Source organism: Carcharodon carcharias, chromosome 2 (assembly GCF_017639515.1).
Source record: "Carcharodon carcharias isolate sCarCar2 chromosome 2, sCarCar2.pri, whole genome shotgun sequence".
Lineage (NCBI taxonomy): Eukaryota > Metazoa > Chordata > Chondrichthyes > Lamniformes > Lamnidae > Carcharodon > Carcharodon carcharias.
This window is the reverse complement of record NC_054468.1, coordinates 104,611,878-104,630,806: the sequence shown is the minus strand read 5'-3', so window position 1 is coordinate 104,630,806 and position 18,929 is coordinate 104,611,878. Positions and strand designations below refer to the sequence as shown.

The 18,929-nt window shown below is 39.6% G+C and overlaps 1 protein-coding gene across 7 annotated transcripts in view; it reads left to right on the top strand.

The window, feature by feature from the left end:
• Positions 1-18,929, top strand: part of ralgapa2 (Ral GTPase activating protein catalytic subunit alpha 2) — a 554,472-nt gene that overhangs the window by 332,488 nt on the left and 203,055 nt on the right. For all 7 annotated transcript variants that reach the window (XR_005942422.1, XR_005942420.1, XR_005942421.1 and 4 more), the window contains exon 37: positions 17,674-17,832. Coding sequence is in view for 4 of the 7 variants with exons in the window: in XM_041183014.1 (XP_041038948.1) it covers positions 17,674-17,832 (159 nt within the window). In the remaining 3 variants the exon portion in view is untranslated. The remainder of the gene's footprint in view (positions 1-17,673; positions 17,833-18,929) is intronic.

The following is an 18,929-nucleotide window of genomic DNA, read 5'->3' as shown; positions in this document are numbered from 1 at the left end:
CTGTAGTTGCCCTTAAGTTAAGGACGCTGGTGTGAGACCCGAGTTGCTTGCCCTCAAACTGAATTTGAAATTCTACCATGTTGTGATTTCAACCCGCCACCTCCCCCCCACGCCCCCCCCCCCCCACCATGTGATCTCTTATTAATCCTACCTCATTACACATTACTAGATGTAAAATAGCCTGTTCCCAGGTAGGTTCTGCAACGTATTGCTCTAAGAAACAATCCCTGATGCACTCTACAAATTTGTCTTCTATGTTACCCCTGCCAACTTGATTTTTCCAGTCAACACGCAGATTAAAATCACCCATGACAATTGTCGTGCCCTTTTTACACTTCCATAATCTCCTGATTTATACTTTGTCCTAGTGAGGCAACTCTTTGGGAGCCTGTAGATGACTGCCACCCATGACTTCTTTCCCTTGCTATTCCTTATTTCCACCCAAACTGATTCCACATCTTGATCTATTACGCCTATATCACTACTCACCACCGCGCTGATACCTTCCTTTATTAACAAAGCTACCCCACCTCGTCCTTTTTCTCTATTTTTCTGGAACATCAAATACCCTTGAATATTGAGTCACCCTGCAACGTTGTCTCTGTAATAGCTATCAAGTCGTACTCATTTATTCATTTATTTCTACTTGTGCCATCAACTTATCCATCTTGTTATAAATGCTGCGCGCATTCAGATAAAGAGCCATAAGCTTTGTCTTTTTACCATTATTATTCAGTCTGGTTCTCATTTCTGCTGCATTCTTCTGCTTATATTTTCTGCACCTCCCTGTCACACTTTGATTATCACTCACCTCTTCACAATGCTGCACCTCTGCTCTGTTGTTTCTTTTTGATTTATTTTAAACTTCCCTTCAATTGACCCTCTCCCCCCATTAATTAGTTTAAAGTCCTATCTACAGACCTAGTTATACGATTCCAGCATGGTTCAAATGAAGTCTGTCGCAACGGAACAGCTCTCCTTCCCCCGTGCTGGTGCCAGAGCCCCACGAATCAACCCATTTCTTCCTCACCACTCTTTGAGCCACGCATTTACCTCTCTAATCTTATTTACCCTATGCCAATTTGCATGTGACTCAGGTAGTAATCCAGAGATTATTACCTTTGAGGTCTGCTTTTTAATTTAGCTGTGAGCTGCTCGTAGTCCCTCAGCAGAAGCTCTTTCCTAGTCCTCCCTATGTTGTTGGACCTACGTGGGCCACAACAACTAGATGATCCTCCTACTCCAAATTCTTCTCCAGTCCAGAAGAGATGTCCTTAACCTTGGCACCAAGTAGGCAACACAGCCTTTGGGACTCTGTCTTTGTTGCAGAGAACAGTATCTATTCCCCTAACTATGCTATCCCCTATTACTACTACATTTCTCTTTTCTTCCCCCACTTGATTGGCACTCTACCACGATGCTGTGGTCAGTTCGCACATCCTCCCTGCAGTCTGTGCCCATGTCCACACCGGGAGCAAGAACTTCGTAACTGTTGGGCAAGGGCACTGACTGAGGCTCCTCCAAAGCTAAGTTCTGGATCCCCATACCTGCCTCACTCACAGTCACACCCTCCTGTCCCTGACCACAGTCTATATTTGATGTAATTAATCTAAGGGGTGTGACTATCTCCTGAAGCAGTGTCCAGGTAACTCTCCCCCTCCCTGATGCGTCGCAGTGTCCGCAGCTCGGATTCCAGCTCGTCAACTCTGAGCCAAAGTTCCTCGAGCAGCCAACATTTGCTGCAGATGAGGTCACCGATCGTACCAGTGTCCACCAGCTCCCATATACTACAGCTGCAACACATCGCCTGCCCAGTCATCTCTCTTCTATTTGATTAATTTAATTCAGTTGTTAAATATTTTCAGCATGAATTTCTTAACTGTACTTCTCAGCTGTAATAATGTCTCCTGATTTAAACCACTTGGCCAATCAAAAGAGACACAGAAGAGATACCCACCAATCAGCTACCAGTTTTCCTGCGACACCACACTTTCTCTCTGACAGGTAGAAAGAGGTTGAAGGAGCTCTCTGCCGCCAGTTTTTATCTCCCCTCCTGCTGCCCTGCTCACGCAGGTCTGCTCTCCTCATGGTCTTTTATTCTGTGTCTCCACCCCTCTCTCCTCGTGGTCTTTTATCCTGTTTCTCTGCTCTCCTCACACTCTTTTATCCTGTGTCACTGCCGCTCTCCTCGTGCTCTTTTATCCTGTTCTGAACCCCTCATCCTTGCTTTTGTCGCATCTCGATTTGACCAGTCCAATGCATTCATAGCTGGCATCTTACGTTTTACCCGTCGTAAACTTGAAGTCATCCAAAACTCTCTTGCCTGTATCCTTACTCGCCAACTCCTGTTTATCTGTCACCTGTGGGCTCATGGACTGACATTGGGTCCTAAATAAGCAATGCCTCAAATTTTAAATTCTCATCCTCCTTTAAAATTCTCTCTGCAGTCTAGCCCTCCATTTTAAGTTCAGGCATATTCAAATAAGATCTGGAAGATAATTGGGACTAATTTAATGTTGTGTCCGTTTTTTTGATATTTTGTGCATTTTGGGACTAATTTTGGTGTTGCTTAAGGAAGGAGCTCCAGGCCACAATTTTAATGAATCTTGTTTTGAAGACTTTTATTAGATGGTGTATTTTTCATTTTTCAAGCTTCTATGGAAAAAACCCATCATTGGGTTCAGCTTCCCTTTTTTTTAAAGTGTTGTAAATATAAAGCTCCGTGTTAAATTCCATTATCATTTCTTTCAGCAATTCATTTTAATCAATGATTTGCGATCTAAGGGTAATCACTGCAGTATTCTGCCAGCCATTTTGTGCCCATGCATTAAAATGGTAATTTAAGGCAGATACAGTATAATATTGCAGCATATAATTAGTGTTACTATTTTTGCATCACATGGTCTCATTTAGGTGATTCAGTATTTATTAACGCATCATTCAAATTAATTTGCTATAGTTTGAGGCTTATAATATAGCAGTGGACAATGTACACGGACCCTAAGGTGGAATAAAGCTCATATTGTAAACGAAATTTGCCAAAATTATTGCAAAGTTTAATCTTCCTGTTGAGTCTACAATTACTGCTTTATCACATATGAGAGCAGAATATGTTTATTGCATGCCCACTATGAGATCTATCAACAGGTTGCGTACTCCTTTCAGCAGACAGGTTTAATATTTTAATGCATTTAATGTCCAAGAACTTGTAAAATGTAGAAATTCTAATACACGTGCACAATTTAAACAATACTTGAATATTAATATTTGCCATGAATATGATATGGGAAGGTGTTTGTTCAAGCATAGACACATACTGTTCGAGTTACTCAGTAAGTTGCTGAATAAATAGGATGCTGAAGCATAAAAGCAATTTTTTTGTGCACTCACATTTGGGCCAACAATGCTTCTGTTAACCCTCTGCATCTGTCTCCTATGTAATTTCTTTCGGCCACAGTTTTGTCAAATTGTTGCCAATGGCCTGACGTTGGGAATACACTCCCATCACTTCCACTGTCTGCTATCACTATATGCATGATGTCAAAGGTGAAAGTGGCGGCAATAAACTTCACTCCCGTAGAATCAAAGAATCTTACCGACAAAAGTGCATTTATGTAGCACTTTTCATGACCACCGGATGTCTCAAAGCGCTTTACAGCCAGTGAAGTACAGCAGCACATAAGGAGGCCATACCCACATGCAGGTCATTTATATATAACAAGAAGAGCTATTATCCCAATACCTAACCCCTGGGGGACACCCATGACATCCTTCTCCTTGCTAGTCACTCACTCAAACTGGAACAAACTCTGTGAAACCTTGGTATTTTATTTGATAGTGAACTGAATTTTAAACCCTGTATCCTAACCATCACCAACACCACCTGTTTCCACCTGTACAAAATTTTAGTGTATCATTATGTTCAGCTTCCCATTTTTAAGTGTTGTGATTATAAAGCTCTATGTTAAATTCTGCTACTGAAATATTTATACAATCTTTGTCACTGCTAGACTTATTTACTCCAATGCTCTCCCATCCCCCACAAACCCCTACTTGTACAAAACACTGCAACAACTATCCCATTCACCCATCAGTGACCTGCACTAGCCTTTATCCCGGAGCATATTAAATTTGAACTACTCATTCTTATCAAGTTCCTTTGTGATCTTGCTACACTTAAGCTGTACAAAATCCTCCAAATCTTAGAGACATTACAGCACAGAAGGAGGCCTTTTGGCCAATCAAATCCATGTTGGCTCTCTACAGAGAAATCTGGTCAGTCCCATTCCTCTTTGCTATTATTTTCCATCGCACCCTTTAGTTCTCTGAATCTTTTTTTATTATGCAACTTCCTTCCCTTACTCACCAGTGGTAGATCCTTAGTGGCATTGGCTACCTTTAACCAATACTGCGTTTCCACCAATCCTGCTCCTTTGAGAATGGTTTTTGGTTATTTTTTTGTAACCACTCCTACATGGCTCACACCATTTTCTCTGCCAACTTCCATTTAAAGCTCCTTGGAACATTTATCGTTACACTAAAAGCGTTATATATGAATACAAGCTTTCATTTGAATTTGGTGCTCAGGTTATTTTGTTGCATCTGTTCACAGGTCAACTGAACTGTTTTTCATTGTACTCCTCTAAATGTTGGTGCCATGGTGCACACATTTAGGTAAAATATAAATCATATATTTTGTTCATGGTGTATTAAATGTTGTGTTGATTTTCCAATTCTGGGAATTAGAATTTTTTAAAGAAATATGAGAACTCTGAACTCCTTACATAAGCAATTAAGTTTTCAGCTGAGTCTCCCACCCTGTTCCATATGATATTGGGAACCGTCCAACATCGCTGGCTCTGCCTAGCTCCTTTGCACTAATCAGAAGTGGCAGGATACTGAAGAAACCAGGCTCCTCTTGGTGTGAGAGGTTCTCTGCAGGGACAATTGAAGTATTCCTCCTTTCCCGGAAGAGCTAGCCCAGAGACACACAAATCCCCTGGAGCTCATGATCGATGGTTGAGGGCAGTGGTCTGGAGCAGTTGACCGTCCCAGCTCCTCCAGACCCTGTAAGTTCTCCTTCAGCTAGGAGTCCAACGCTCTCAGGAAACAGCGGTTGGTAAGTGTGGGTGAGCATCTTTTTGTCTAGGCCAGTACATTACTTCAGATGACCATGTTGAGTCCAAGTAGTATGCAAGAGACTAAATCCTCTGTGAAGACCTCCACGTGTGCTTGGAAGCTCAAAGGGTGGGCTGAGGGTTGGCTGGCAGCCAAATGACACAGAGCCCAATCTGAACGCAAATGTTCATATAACATTCACCTAATCTGCCTTCATCCTCCCCAGTGTAGAGAGTACACTGAACAGCGCAATATACTAAGCTGGTTAAATTGTGATTAATTAGTGGTTACTGTTTTGATGATTACTTTTGCTATGCACAAATGTATTTGGAAATAAACTGAAATGCTGTAATCTCTGTAGGGTTAACAATATAATGCGAGACATTTCCCTTCTATCCCTTTCCCCATAATCTCAATGAAAATGAGCATCTTACCATAGATGGACCAGGCTATGTTACTTATTGAGTGGAAACTTAGTGTTGCATTTACTTTAATTCAGTCCAATGTATACCATGACTCTGCTAAAATGTTTAAACAAACATGTTTTCCAATTTCATGTACCATTTTTTTTCAATCCTTTCTTTATTGTACCAAAAATCTGGATCAAATTTTGTTTAAAAGAAAATTGACCAACAGGAAATGCAGCGCAATATTACACAGGATAAGGGTATTGGAGTTGAGAGAGTAATATAGTAACAGGGATAGATGATTAGTTAATGCACAGAAAGCAGAGAGCAGGAGTAAATGGGGAATTTTCAAGTAGACAGGCTGTAACTATTGGGGTCCAATAAGAAGCAGTGCTAGAGCCTCAACTATTTACATATAATACCTATAATATTGACTTAGATGAACAGGCCAGGAGTACTATATCCCAAGTTTGCTGTTGATTCTAAGCTAGGTGGGACAGTAAATTGTGGAAAGGACCCGACCCCAATTGTATGTGAACAGATTAAGCAAGTGGACAATAAGGTGATAAATGGAGTATATATGTGGGGAAACGTGAGGTTATACATTTTAGTAGGAAAATGAGAATATGTTTTTAAATGGAGTGAAACTTTTAAATGGTGTTTGGGGATTTGGGTGTCCTCAAAGAAGAAACACAAAGTTAGCATGCAGATACAGCAAGCAATTAAGAAGACAAATGGATTGTTGGCCTTTAATGCAAAGAGTAACAAAGTCTTGCTAAACTTTCTTGGTATTTGGTGACCCTGTATCACCTTGAATACTGTGTGCAGTTTTGGTCTTACTATGTAAGAAAGGATATACTTGCCTTGGAGGTGTTGCAGCAAAATGACACTAGGTTGGCTTCTTGACGTGAGCATTGTTCTATGAGGAGAGATTGAGAAGAATGGGCTGATATTCTCTGGAGTTTAGAAGAATGAGAGGTGATCTCATTGAAACATACAAGAATCTTCAAAGGCTTGCCTAGGTAAATACTCCCCTGGCTGGAGAGACGGAACGAGAGAAGAGTCATTTGAAATTGAGATGAGAATTTGCATCACTGTGAAGTTGCAATTCATTGCAGTTCTCTATTCCAGAGAGTTGTGGATGCTCAGTCATTGAGTATATTCAAAGCTGAGGTGGTTAGATTTTTGGACTCTAGGAGTATGGAGAGATATGAGGATCAGATCACAAATGGAATTGAAGTCCGGGATTAGCCATGATATTGAATGGCGGAGCAGGCTTGAGACTGGTCTAGTTCTGCTTTTATTTCTTATGTTCCCATGCCTTTAGCAACTATAAAGTTTTTAAAGAACAGTAATCTTTTTCTTATAGGAGATAGTTGACTTTCAGTTGGTGTCCTGCTGCATCATGCACCTTTACATTACAGAGAGATTCAGCTCATTTCTCTTATGATTGAGTTATTGAGTGGCTCCACAAAGAAAGTAACTAATTGCGAGGCTCCAGAAAGAGGAAAAATCGGAATTGTTTGAATACATAGTAGGCATTTTATACAGCTATTTTAGGTTCCATTCAATGTCATCTTTTGGTTTTTCCCATTTTTCTTGGGGTTGCCACAATGCTAGTTGATCACCCTTCTCCACCTTCCTCTGTCAGTCACCCATTCCTTATCCAGTCCCATTGGGTTTAAGCTCTCTCCACTGCACCTTTCTATCTGGTTTTAGGCCTTCCTCTTCTGCTTGCTTCTCATTAATTTCTTCAATGCTCCCACAATCTTCTCTGACTGCCTGATGTATTGGTTTCTGTTTTTGTCCTTTTTCGTTACTCCACACATCCATCTCAGCATTCACATCACATTGGTATCCAGTCGTTGCTCCTCTTTTCTTAATTTTAGGCTCCTGTATGCAACATTTATTTTGCATATATCTATTAATTCTCAAGCTGTTCCTGTATTATTTAATAGCATTGCGCATTGAACAAAATTCAATAATTTCTGTTAAATAATAAAAACAGCAGTGTTACAAGCCAGTGATAATCCTTGTAACAACAAAAATCAACTTGTTCTGTACAAAATGCAATCAGTCACTTGAATCAATAAGACTTCACATGCTTTGTTTCTCACTAGTTTCTTGAAACCTGATAAGTATTTAGTTGTGAATGAAACTATCGATTCTTAAACGTGAGCTTAAGTCAGAGCAGATCTGTACTTCGATTTTGTGTTGAAGAGTAGAACAAAGGAGATTATCTGAACATAGGAGTCAGACAAAGTGGAGCAATCTTGTCTGAATATTTCTCACATAACCCAACTCTCAAATTCAGGTATTTCCTCTTTTAGAATTAGTTTCAATCTGTCATCTTCAATTGTTTCCATTAAGAAGTTGCCTTATCTCATCAATGGGGGTGTCAAGCAATCTGCCTTAGCAATTTAATGGGTGAACTAGAAATCTAACCTGAGGCTTTCTCAAACTTAGACCTTTAAATTGTTGAACAAACTACCTTGAAGACTCAAAAGAAGAGTCATATAAAGCTTGCAGCTCTGCATCTACTGCCACATTGCCACTTACATTAAACTTAATAGTGAATGGGAAGTGTATCGATTCATCTCCGTGTCAGAAGCACATAAATTTGTTGACAAATAAAACACACTTTTCATAAGTTCTGGCAATAACTTCACCTTTCCTTACAATTCCAGGTTTAATTTGGCTGGATGCAGCAACATGTCTGCTGGACAGTCCAAATCTAAAACCCACTATAGGCAGGCTTACGCTTGGCCTATTTTTTTCTCCAATCAGTGCTTTAAAAAGATTTGGCAATTCAGGTTTACATCGTTTCCACCATAAAATTACCTTGCTGTGGAAAATCTGAAGGAAGAGTTCAGCCATTGAGTTCTTCAACCGCTTATTTGATTGACCTGCGACTCACTGCATAGGTTTCAACACATTTCACAATTTCTAAAAACTAGCTTCATAATGTGCTTCAGCCTCAGTTGCATTAATAGCAATTCAGTATAATGCCCAGAACGCTACATGTGTCATGAGCTTTACAAAGTCCCACTAATCCTCTTAATGATAATATTTATTTTACTCCATTCATAACAATTATAGTAAGAGAAGTGAGTAGCTGGTGAGTACTTTCTTTAAATAGTAAGTTTTATGAACTAATAAATAGATGGATAGCAGAGCAACTCTGACCTTTAGAGTGTACATCCTGTTTCATGTGGTAACTGCAGGACGTTTCCTGTGTCCTGGATAACCATATGTACAGGAGCTGTTGTCAGCTGCAGCAGTTCAAATTCCGGTTTACGGAGCTTGAGCAGCAGCTGACGTCACTGCAGCGCATCCAAGAGGTTGAGAGCTTTGTGGATAGCACATTGATAGATGTGGCCACCCCACAACTTAAGAGTATGAAGGAGGAAAGTGAATGGATCACAACCAGGCAGTTAAGAAGAAATAGGCACGTCGTGTAGGCACCCCCTTACTGAAAGTCACTCTTCAATCAGTATTCAGTTCTGATGAAAGTTATGCTTCATCTGGACTGCAGCCCAAGCCATGTCCATGAACCATTGTTGACTCAGCTGTATGGGGGAGGATGGCAAGAAGAAGACTTGAAGAGCAATGGTGATTAGATATTCAATAGTTAGAGGTACAGACAGGCATTACTGCAGCCGCAGATATGAATCCAAAATGGTACGTTGTCTCCCTAGTGCTCGGGTTAAGGTAATTGAACAACTGCAAAAACACCCTGAAGGGGTTGGGGGTGCGGGGTGGTTGGAGGGTGAACAGCCAGTGGTGTGAACCACATTAGCACCAACGAAATAGAAAGGGGAATGTGGTCCTGCAGTCAAAATTTAGGGAGCTAGATAGGAAATAAGTAAGCAAGACCTTAAAAGTAGTGACCTCCGGAGTACTCCCGGTGCCACACGCGTGAGTTTAGAAATGGGAGGATCGAGCAAGTCACAGAATTGTTACAAACAGAAGGATTCAGCCAGTTGCATCTGCGCTGGCACCCTGGAGGAGGAATTTACCCTGTGCCACTCCCCCTGCTTTTTTCCCTTAGCCCTGCACATTCGTCCTTTTCAGATATAAGCCCAGATGAATGTGTGGCTGGAGAGATGGTGCAGGAGGGGATGGCTTTAAATTCTTGAGGAATCAAGATCAATTCTGGGGGAGATGAGACTTGTATAAGTCAGATGGGTTTCTTTGTGGGTGATTTCCTAGTACTATTGTGGACTAATTTGGCAGGTGTGTGGGAACCAGGAGTTAATACTAGAAAAGGATACCAAGGTACAAAGAATATTGAGAGACACGGTACTAGAATAGAAAATAGTAAAGTATCAGGTAGGTTCAGCTGAAGGGGACAGTAATAAAGTCTAAATTAGGGTTACAGCGTATGTATGGGAATGCTCAGAATGTGGTAAATAAGATTGGTGAGTTATTGACACACATCTGGGGGAAATACAATATTGTGACAATAATAGAAACCTGGTTCAAGGAAGAGGAGGTCTGGGTACTAAATATTCCTGAATGCAAGGTGTTCAGGAAAGATGGGGCGAGGAGGAGAGGCAGTATTGATTAAAGAGAACATTGTAGTGCTGGAGAGAGAGAATGTCTAAGAGTGATCAAGGACATAATCTATTTGGCTAGAGTTAAGGAACAACAAAAGGTGCAATTATATTGCTTGGTGTAGCCTACCAACTAGTGGGAAAGGTGTAGAGGAACAAATTTGCAAGAAAGTCACAAAGAAGTGCAAGAATTATAGAGTAATTATAATGGGACTTCAATTATCTGAATATAGACTGAGGTAGTAGTAATTTAAAGGGCAGAGAGGGGCACGAATTCCCAGCGTGTGTTTAGGAGAATTTTCCACAGCAGCATGTTTCAAGTCCAGCGAGAAAGGTGACATTGCTGGACTTGGTTCTTGGGAATGAGGTGGGCCAAGTGGATCAAGTGTCAGTAGAGGAACATTTAGGGGACAGCGATCATTGTATCATAAGGTTTCGGTTGGCTATTGAAAAGGATAAGGAGCAATCAAGAGTAAGAATCAGTAACTGAAGGAAAGCCACCTTCAATGGATTAAGAATGGATCTGGTCCAGTTCAATTTGAATCAAAGGTGAGCAGGCAAAACTGTAATTGAATAATGGGCTACCTTTAAAGAAGAGAGAATTCAGGTACAAACAAGGTATATTCACATGAAGGGAAAAGGTAGAGCAAACAAATCCAGAGTTCCCTGGATGATGCAAAAAATTAAGGTAAAACAAAAAGTGTGCTTATGACAGATGTCAGGTGGATAATATAGTTGAGATCTAGACTGAATATAGAAGGTTCAGAGGGGAATTGAAAAAGCAAATAAGAGAAGTAAAGAGACAGTATCAGAAGAAAGGTGCAGCTAACATAAAAGGGAATCCAAAAGTCTTGTATAGACATATAAATAGTAGAAGAGTGGTAAGGGGAGGAGTGACGCTGCTTGGGGACCAAAAAAGGGAATATGTGCATGAAAGCAGGGGGCATGGTTGAGGTACTAAATTAATACTTTGCATCTGTCTTTACCATGTCCAGATCATGGTGTAAGAGGAGGCAGTTCAGACATGTAAAGGGTTTAAAATTGATAAGGTGGTGGTATTGGATTAAGAGTTGGTCAGGCACCAGGACTGGATGAAATGTTTCCAAGGATATTGAGGGAAGTGATAGTGGAAATTGCAGAGACACTGGTCATAATTTCCCAATCTTCCTTAGACTCAGGTGGTTCTAGAGGACTGGAGAATTGTAAATGTTACACCTTTGTTCAAAAATGGGTGTAAAGATAAGCCCAGCAACTAAAGGCCAGTCAGTTTAAACTTGGTGCTGGGGAAGTTTTTAGAAATGATTACTCAGAACCAAATTAATAGCTCTGAAAAAGGATTATATGGACTTGAAACGTTAACTCTGTTTCTCTCTCCACAGAGCTGCTGGACATGCTGAATTTTTCCAGCATTTTCTGTTTTTTTTTTCTTATTTCCAGCATTTGCAGTATTTTGCTTTTATATTAAAATTAATAGTCACTTGGGCGAATGTGGGTTAAGGAAAGCCAGCTTGGATTTTTTTAAGGGCAAATCATGTTTAACTAACTTGCTTGAGTTTTTTGATGAGGTAAGAGAGGATTGATAAGGGTAATGCTGTTCGTGTGGTATACATGGTATGGTGTAGTATATGTGCTGTGGCTGAAAACAGGTAGTTGGCTCATTGTCTATTGATGTTTCATCCTGAGCTGTCATCTTGGCAGTTTTTGTTAGTGGCAGTTTGTCATTGCCTTCCACTCGGGGCAGGGTGAGGAGGTAAGTCCCAAGTCTACCTCCATCAGGATGGGAATCGAATCTGTGCTTTTGGTGTTATTCTGTAGCACATTCTAGTCATCTAGCCAACTGAGCTGACCAGCCCCTCTGGTGTACATGGACTTGCAAAAGGTATTTGATAAAGTGAGCAAAGGTATAGCTCATGAAATACAAGGGACAGTAGCAACATGGATACAAAATTGGCTGAGTGACAGCGGTTGTTTTATGGGCAGGAGGAAGGTTTCCCAAAGGATTGGTGTTAGGGCCCCTGCTCTTGCTGATATATATGAATGACCTAGATCTTGATGTATAGGGCACAATTTCATCATTTGCAGATGATGTGAAACTTTGAAGTATTATGAACCTTGAGGATAGTGTAGAACTTCAAGAGAACATGTTCATGTTGGTAGACAGACAAATGGCAGATGATATTCAATGACAATAAGTGTGAAGTGATTCATTTTGGTAGGAAGAACGCAGAGAGACAATATAAAATAAAGTGTACAATTCTGAAGTGGATGCCGGAGCAGAGGGACCTGGATGCACATGTGCACAAATCATTGAAGGTGGCAGGATAGGTTGAGCGAGCAGTGAATCAAGTAAAAGGCATCCTGGTTTTATCAATAGGGGCATAGAGTACAAAAGCAAGAAAGCTATGTTAAACTTGTTTCAAACACTGCTTCGGCCTCAACTGGAGCATTGCTTCCAGTTCTGGGCACCACACTTTCGGATGGATGTGATGGTGTTCGAGGGGGTGCAGAAAAGATTCATGAAAATGGTTCCAGGGATGAGGTACTTCAGTTATGCAGAAAGATTGGAGAAGTTGAGACTGTTCTCCTTGGGCAAGAGATGGTTGAATGGAGATTTGATAGAGGTATTCAAAATCATGAGGCGTATTTACATAATAGATTGGGAGAAACCCTTTCCATTGGCGAAAGGATCAAGAACCAGAAGGTACTTGGCAAAAGAAGTAATGATGACATGAGGAAAAACTTTTTCATGCAGCCTGAAAGTGTGATGGAGCCAGGGTAAATTGAGTCCTCCAAAAGGGAATTGGATTATTATCTGGAAAAGAAAATTTTGCTGTGCTGCAGGGAAGAGCTGGGAGAGTGGACTTCATCTATTGTACCTATGGAAATATAGAATTTACAGCACAAAAACAGTTCCTTTGGCACAACTGGTCTATGTCGGTGTTTCTGCTTCACATGTTTGCAGATGATATCACCAAGGGGCAACATACAAATGAGAAAGAGGAGGGGACAAGGTGTAGGAAAAGGAGCCATTACTAGAGATACTCTGGCAACAATTTGATTGGTAAGAGTTGGAACTAAGCCAAAGCAGGCCTATTCTGCCACCTTCAATGATTTGTGCACATATGCATTCAGGTCCCTTTGCTCCGGCATCCACTTCAGAATTGTACACTTTATTTTATTTGTGTCTCTGCATTCTTCCTACCAAAATGAATCACTTCACACTTCTTGTCATTGAATATCATCTGCCTTTTGTCTGTCTACCAACATGAACGTGTCCTTTTGAAGTTCTACACTATCCTTCTCAAGGTTCATAATACTTCAAAGTTGCGCTTTATGATGAAGGAGAGAAGTAACTTTTGGTTAGGGCCATTTTGGTCTGTGACAGGCAGAAACTAAATTGGAGAGATTCAAACAGGAAGTTGCAGGAAAGATGGACGCAACTGTGGGAGGCAACAATACTTTCAAGGATTTCAGAGAGGAAAGGGAGTTTAGAGATGAGAGTGGGTTTGCAAGAACTGAAGATTTGTAATGAGAACTCTGACAGCAGATTTGAAAGGGAGATGTGCAGTACAAAATAAGTATTTATGTAGCATATGCCATTTGTTTTCTTAGTTCTGTTCCAAGTATTCTTTTAGAGTGTGGCAGTATATTTGAAAATATATTTTGTAAGAAAATATTACCGTACAGGATTTGCTTCACTTCCTCACTCCTCATACAGCATCTAGTCAAAAAGCAAAAATTTCAATATTTAGAATTATATCTGAAGCCCCATAATTACTATGAGCAACAAGCTGGTGCTTTTGAAGAAAAACTGACCTTTGACACATGCTGGCTGCGTGCCCTACTTAGAAAATGACAGTTCCTATCTCAATCTAACCTTTCCTGCCACACTCTCAAAATGGTGCTTCCTAGTTCCTAGCCTGTGTCTCCTAGCCCAGAGAGCCACACCTATTGAAATCCTACCTGAAGATAACCAATCTGCTTCTGAAGTGTGAAAGGTGCACGTGATTGGCCACTGTGTTGGCATTGTATCTCATTGAAGTTGTGATAGAATAATTTTTTGTAATTGCTCATTTTAGGGGGTCATTTTATTCCTATTACCATTGCATCATTTTGTAATTTCTCTTGTAAAGGTGAATTATAAAGACACACTTCTTTCTCAATAGCATAATTCAAAAGAAAAACATTTTTCAAAATTCTATTATGATTATGTTTTTTGAAGAAAAAGACAGAAGTAACTTGGGAGTTTAGCTTGCCGGAATTGAATTTAAAAAGTGTTGCCATGTGTTTGGGAAGGATCTCAGACATATATGAATGGTGACCACATTGCTGAATTTTAACCCAGAAATGCTGACTTTAGCGATGAATCGTATTTTTAGGTGGTAGTGTTTGAATAGGTTTTCAAAGGGCCAGTAAATAATAAAGTACAAGTGTTTTTATACAGCGACGTTCAGTAGAAATTCATTTCTGTAAATTGTCTGAATAAATGTAATTGAATCCAAAGCTTCAAATGAGTAGTCAGTCACAAAGGCTTTACTAAATTGCCTTAAGAAAGATGTGGGTCTTACCATCCCGCGGTACTGTAACATCTGGCATCATTATCGTAAACTTTTGATCAGAGCATATACTAAAATGAAAATCAATTTGTGCATCAGCATGCTACAGTCCTCTGACTCGGTATCTCATCAAATCACAGTAAATGGTTTAAAAAAATGAGCTGCAAAAACTGCTGAGACAATTTAACTGATCAAAAAATGTTTAGTCGTAGTAAGCTCTCATTTTTCTTGTGTGCCTCCAACCCCATGCTGAACCCTGTGCTCTTATAGTGGAAATTTGTTAGCTTTGTTAGATTGGATTTTTAGCAGCAACAGGGGTTGCAAGCTGTGACAGAGCTGTGGTATTGGATTTGTACAATTCATTTGGCTCCACGAACTGTAATTGCACTTATGTCTTACAAGCCTGTTTTAGCCTGAGGCAGGACTGGAGCAGGAAAACAAATTGGCAGGGTTACAGTAAGAGTGGAGTGGAATGAAAGGCACACATTATCAGTCTACAGGCAGTGCTATTCTTCAAGGAAGTTTCTTGGTTAATTTACAAATAAAACTCCGTTTTTGAGGAAGAGCACACTGTAGCACAAACAAAGGGGGTGGTCAGGCTTCAGAGTCACTGAGTAACAGGGCCACCATGCCTACTTGACAGCAGGAATTTTTCAATCAAATTGATGACTCCATTCTTAAGCCAGCTGGCTTTATAATGCAATTAGCATGAGGGAGGTCAGGCTGTTGGGCGCAGTGCCTTGACCAGTGTCATCAGTGGTGTGCTCGCTGCCCGACTCTCAGCCTGCAAAATAACTACAGCCACAATTCATATGAGTAAATGGGTTGTGTGGCACACGTCTAATTAACCAAGGACTCTGTTGTTTTCTTAGGACAACAGAATCAAGTGTTTCTTGGTGTTGACTGTTAGTGTCATAGATTATTATTCACAAAGGAGAATCAGGATTTTTTTAAGTAAGGTCAGCATAAGGGTAATGATGCAAAATTAAAACATAGCTAAAAGCCCCACATCAAGTTTCTTTATTGAGAGTAAGAAATTAAGACTGAATAACTGATCTCAGTGAAGCAGTGGTTTGGACGCTGTTATTTTGAGCTTCCCTAGACTAGGAGGAAAAAATATTTTGCAAAGTTCTTGTGCTCAATAATCGTCCAATACTTATTTGCTGGAAGTACATAAGTGTGGTCTGGATAATAAAGTGGTACGGTGGCTATAGTCACTCTGTCGTTGAATAACACATGGATACTCAAGCATTATGAAAAGCCACTAGATGCCAGAAGGCTACTGCTCGTGGATCTATACCTAAACATGTATCGCCTTATTCAGTAATGGAACTATTAAATAATGGAAGGGAAAGAAACAAAATGGTTGAATGATGTGTTGAGTATCATGATTAAATCAGCATCCACACACTTGTGCAATATAGTCATCATACTGCCAATGTTATTCTGTTGCTGTTGCTACTGGAAATAAGCTTGCTGCCAGCACCAGATTTTGCATGTTTCTAGAAGGGCTGGAGGTCAGTGCAGGTTTTTTGAGGATTTGTATAATAAAGTACGATTTCACGTCAGACGAAAATAAAATCCAGGCACCACTGGGTTGCTATGTTAAATTGTTAATTAGGTGCAGTCCAAATATTTTTGACCTTATGCGCAAAGTAATCTGGGATTGTGGACCACAGAGTTCTTGTCATTTGCACTAATTCTCCCCGGCTGACAGCCAAATAACACTTTCAGGCTACAATTACAAACCGGGTTTATTGAGAAATTAAATTAGCAGAAGCGAAGGCAAATGACAGCAAATGAATAAATCACATTGTTACTCTTCTTAACTTACAGAACCTGTTATAAAGGAGTAAAGAAAATTTCTGGCACAGGTCCCCAATTATGCTTTTACTCTGGACTTGAGTGTGATGCAAATTTTCTTCATAAGAACAAATTCTGAGTTCTCCGTTAATCTCCACCTGTGCAGCAAAAAAAATAACTGCTGAACTGTGAAAAGGCTCCAGTATATATTTCTTTTATCAAGTGGGCTCTAACCATTGGAAAATCGGTCAATACCAACATCAGATACGTTGGCTGAAATCATTGTTGCCGCCTGTAGATTCAGCAGTCCTAGCCAATTAGCTCTGTCTCCTCACAGTCCAGTAATCAAGTTTTCAAACAAATCGGTTTTTCTGGACAGAAAACGCATGAATAGCTACCTGCTCATCTACCATCCCTTAACTGATTAATTGCCAGATGAAACAGCTTGGTTTTTTTGTTGCAGGCCATCTTGTGTCTGGCATTCTTAAAGTGTAAGAGCTTTCATTTTCAATGCCTTATCTATAACCATGCATGTTCTCCATGTATACTAAGACATAAATGAAGAATAATAACTCCATATCATGCTATATATTTTGAACTACAGACCTGATCCAGATAATATGTGTATTCCATCTTGTCTGGGTGCTCCTAGCCATACAGTAATCAAGTTAAAGCAATCACAAGTGAGACCAGACATTGTCTCCTAAAAAGGAATATTAAAAACATTAATTTTTTGATTCAAAGTGAGATTGATTTCTAAACAAAGCAAGTATGAAATAGTGCATTAAAGCTGAATTTAACTTGTTTTCATTTCTAATATACAAACTACTGTAGTTGTCCAGGAATATCATAATTCTGTTCTGTGTCCTATAATCATAATATTTTGTTTTCACATTTCATGTCAGGTGAATACTATCAAAGTACAATTTGCACCATTGAATGCTCTGAGTATAACCATCTCAAATTTAATTACAATGTATAGTAATTAAGAATATAAAATGCATTCCATCCACGTAAATTAATCTGTAAACATTCTTATAAATAATGTAGAATTTGTCATTCTTTAAAACACATCAAGCTAAAAATTTCAAACTAATTGGAAGAGGTTTTCACCTTTTAATATATGAAAATTATAACCTTTGAGGCAAATTAATTAAATTTATGGATGTTGACCTCGTAATAAAGCACTGATCACTGCACTACAATTAATCAAGAACCAATTTACCATTACAGCTCCGTCACCTGGGAAATGACGAAGTTCACATCATCTGGTCTGAGCACACAAGGGACTACCGCAGGGGCATCATTCCTACGGATTTCGGCGATGTCTTAATCATCATCTATCCAATGAAAAATTGCATGTTCTACATTCAAATTTTAAAGAAGCCAGAAGTAAGTATAAATTCACTGATTTATTGAAAGCTGCAGTATATTGTACAATGTGGTTCTTTTAGTCCCTCTTAAATCACCAGGCAGTGCTGTTCTGGCAGGAAGTTTCCTGATTAATTTGTAAGTAAAAGTAAAGTTTGATGGGGTGCACTGCTGCATAAAATAAGAGCTGGCAAGGAATCAAAAGCTACTGTTCTTGGAGGAATATAATCTTTTACCATAGAAAGAGGCCTTTCGGCCCATTGCACCTGTACCAGCTCTCTGACAGAGCTTTCCACATAGTCCCATTCTCCTCCTTTTTCCTCAAACTGCATTTCTTGTCCATGTATTTGTCTAATTAGCTTTCAAGACTGTTATGAGTGCTGCTTTCACCATAGTTTCTGCTAGGATACTTGATGTCCCATGTTTTTAAAAAAAATCTTAACCTTCCCTTTATTCTCTGAATGATAAACTTGGATTCTTGCCTTCCATTTACTGACTGTAAAACCAATCAAAATACTTAGATAAGTTGAGAAAAAGCTTTAAACCCCTTTATCAGACCTACTTTCTAATTTTTGTTGGAACTAAAATAGGCTTGATTTCTTCCAACTCTGCTCATAACTATAGCCTCTATTTTCTAAGATTATCTTAGCATTCCATTCAGAAGCGATTCGCCACCATCAATAGTTGTGTTATAATTTCAGAACTTTATATATCCATTTCTCTTTTGAAAACTTCATAACACTTCATAGAAGTGCACTGTGCCCTCTTTGATTTGGAAGCTGTGACTCTTCAGTAATCTTTCCAATAACTTTGCATGCATCCAAAACATCAAAATTATCCTATTTTCAGTGTTTACCTCACATTTATCATAGATCAGAAATAGCAAACTTACATTCAGACAGAGTAATAATTAATGTTTATATACAAATTAAATTGAACTAGGAGTACAGAATATTCACTGCAATGCTAGAGTGTACAAGTATAAAATGTAAAGACAAGCAAAGCCTGTTATGGATTACTTTCTTAATTCCCCTTCATAAGTGTTGACATAAACAGCAAGATGAAGAGTGAATCTTGTGGAGGTGATGGGTCTCGCCTGCTGGCTGTATAGCCAGTGA